General features: G+C 63.5%; 1 protein-coding gene across 1 annotated transcript; it reads left to right on the forward strand.

The window, feature by feature from the left end:
* The first annotated feature begins 628 nt into the window (after positions 1–628).
* Positions 629–1,726, forward strand: SSTR5 (somatostatin receptor 5). Its single transcript, XM_060123882.1, has one exon. The coding sequence runs from the start codon at positions 629–631 to the stop codon at positions 1,724–1,726; it is 1,098 nt and encodes a 365-aa protein (XP_059979865.1).
* The last annotated feature ends 1,104 nt before the right edge of the window (positions 1,727–2,830 follow it).

The following is a 2,830-nucleotide window of genomic DNA, read 5'->3' on the forward strand; positions in this document are numbered from 1 at the left end:
GAGTCCAGCTTTGGGGTCACCCAGGAGAGCGGGCTTGGCCGGTGTCACTGCCCTTCTGGCTGGCCTGGGCTTGCGGTGCCCAGCCGATGTTTCAGCCTCCTTATCCCTCCGCCCACCCCTCTCCACCTGTCCTGCGAGTCCCTGGGGAGGTGACTCCCACCATCCTTAGTCCCTTATCTGCAAGTTGGGTGTATCAGTGCCACCCCCAGGACTCCACAAGGCCTCAGAGAGACGGTGCCAGCCACAGACTCGAGAGTGGCCATGGGTGAGCCAGGAAGGGGGGCATTGGGGTGGAGAGGGACGGTCAGGTCTCTGGAAGCCATCGTGGTATCGACAGACGGCGTCTGGGCTCACAGGGCCGTCTGCCCGTTGCCCCCATGGCAGCTGTCCTGCTGCTCCTTCCTCTCTGGGCTTGTTTTCCAAACAATTTGCTTAATGTGATTCCCAGCCCAGTTGAACATGAGTAATCATGTTTACCTGGCGCCACAGGGTAATCCTGCGCCTCCTGGGCCAGTGGGGCCGGGCGCAGGGGAGACACCCTCCTGGTCAGTCGCTCCGTGTGCTTCATTCTCTTGCAGTGGATGCGCCCGGTGCTCCCGCTCACCCTGCCCTGCCCGCGGCAGCCACGATGGAGCCTCTGTTCCCGGCCTCCCCACTGACCAGCTGGAATGCCTCCTCGGCAGCCACAGGCAGCGGCGGCGAGAATGGGACGCTGGCGGGGCTGGTGCCCTCACCGGGCGCCCGGGCGGTGGTGGTGCCTGTGCTCTACCTGCTGGTGTGCACAGTGGGGCTGGGCGGCAATGCGCTGGTCATCTACGTGGTACTGCGTCACGCCAAGATGAAGACGGTCACCAACATCTACATCCTCAACCTGGCCGTGGCCGACGTGCTCCTCATGCTGGGGCTGCCCTTCGTGGCCACGCAGAACGCCATCTCCTACTGGCCCTTCGGCCCCGTGCTCTGCCGCCTGGTCATGACACTGGACGGCATCAACCAGTTCACCAGCATCTTCTGCCTGACCGTCATGAGCGTGGACCGCTACCTGGCCGTGGTCCACCCCATCCGCTCCGCCCGCTGGCGCCGCCCTCGGGTGGCCAAGCTGGCCAGCGCCACGGTCTGGGCCTTTTCTCTGGTCATGTCACTGCCGCTGGTGGTGTTTGCAGACATCCAGGAGGGGTGGAACACCTGCAACCTCAGCTGGCCAGAGCCTGTGGGCCTGTGGGGTGCTATCTTCATCATCTACACGTCCGTGCTAGGCTTCTTTGGGCCGCTGCTGGTCATCTGCCTGTGCTACCTGCTCATCGTGGTGAAGCTGAAGGCCTCGGGCATGCGCGTGGGCTCCACGCGGCGGCGCTCAGAGCGCAAGGTGACCCGCATGGTGGTGGTGGTGGTGCTGGTGTTCGTGGGCTGCTGGCTGCCCTTCTTCATCGTCAACATCGTCAACCTGGCCTTTGTGCTGCCCGAGGAGCCCGCCTCCGCCGGCGCCTACTTCTTTGTGGTCGTGCTGTCCTATGCCAACAGCTGTGCCAACCCCTTGCTCTACGGCTTCCTCTCCGACAACTTCCGCCAGAGCTTCCGGAAGGTTCTGTGCCTCCGCAAGAGCTACGGCACTGAGGACGCGGATGCCACGGAGCCACGGCCGGGCCAGAGCAGCCGGCTGCAGGAGGCCATGCTGCCCGCACGCAGCTGCGAGGCCAACGGGCTCATGCAGACCAGCAAGCTGTGAGCGTGGAGGCCGCGGGAGGGGACCCCGGGAGAGGCCGTCCTGGGTGTGTGGAGCGGGGGCAGGTGAGGGTACAGGAACCCACTGCCACCTCTTCTGCTTTCCTTCCCGGAGAAGGAGGGGGACTGGAGCAGAAGAGGAGAAATAGCCAGACAGCAGTGGGGGGAGCGGCCTCCCAAGGCAAACAGCAGACTGGAGAGGCCAGGCCGAGTGAGGCGTACGCAGATGCCAGACCCTGGAGGAATTCGGCTTCCTGTTCTCTCCACCCCCGAGAAATGCGCTCCTCCCACCCCCCAGGCCCGAAAACGGGTCCCAGAGAAGATGCCCTGGCAGCCTCGCTGGGAAAGGCCTTGGGCTCCCTGGTGCTTGGGCCTCTTTGCGAGGCTGGAAGGAGAAGAGCCAGAATGTGGGGGTCACTCACCTGCAAGCCCCCATCTGAGACAGCCCTGCCCAGTGCCGCCCCCAACTCAGTTGTCCTCAGTTGTCCCAGAGCAGGATGCCGACACCAGGAGGGTGCGGGGAGCAGGCAGAGCCGTGCTGAGCAGGGGAAAGCCTGGGTCAGCGCTACCTGGGCCTCGGCACGGACCCCAGACAGAGGCCAAGCCCTGGAAACGAGATCACATAATAAGGGCGCTTGTGTTTGACAACTGCTCCCTGAATAAATTAGAGAATAAATGTTTGACTCTTTCCCAGAGCAAATATTGTCCCTGGAGCCGATTGAAGCCAGTGCAAATCAGAGCAAGTGGATCATACTCGGCTGGATGGGGGTAGGCAAACACCCAGCTGGAAGTGGGCAGCGGGACACTTAGATGATAAGGCAGGGGAAAGTGTACACAAGCCAGCTGAAAGGAACGACAGGGGTGGGGCTGTCCCGGCTCGCCTCCTGGGGGTGGCAGGGTTAGGATTTGGCCCCGGAGGATGCAGGGGATGCATCTGATTCTTCCATGGCTGGTGGGTGCGGGGAGTGGGTGGCTCATTTGGGGCCCCTGCCCCCATCCCTGATCAAGTGGGAACACGGCTGCCTCCTGAGCCCCAGGCTGTCTCTGCCACTCCTGGGCTCCGTCTTGGGGGTGGGGGTGACTAAAGCCACCCCCGCCCGGCCCTAGG

This window comes from Lagenorhynchus albirostris, chromosome 15, assembly GCF_949774975.1.
Source record: "Lagenorhynchus albirostris chromosome 15, mLagAlb1.1, whole genome shotgun sequence".
Taxonomy (NCBI): Eukaryota; Metazoa; Chordata; class Mammalia; order Artiodactyla; family Delphinidae; genus Lagenorhynchus; species Lagenorhynchus albirostris.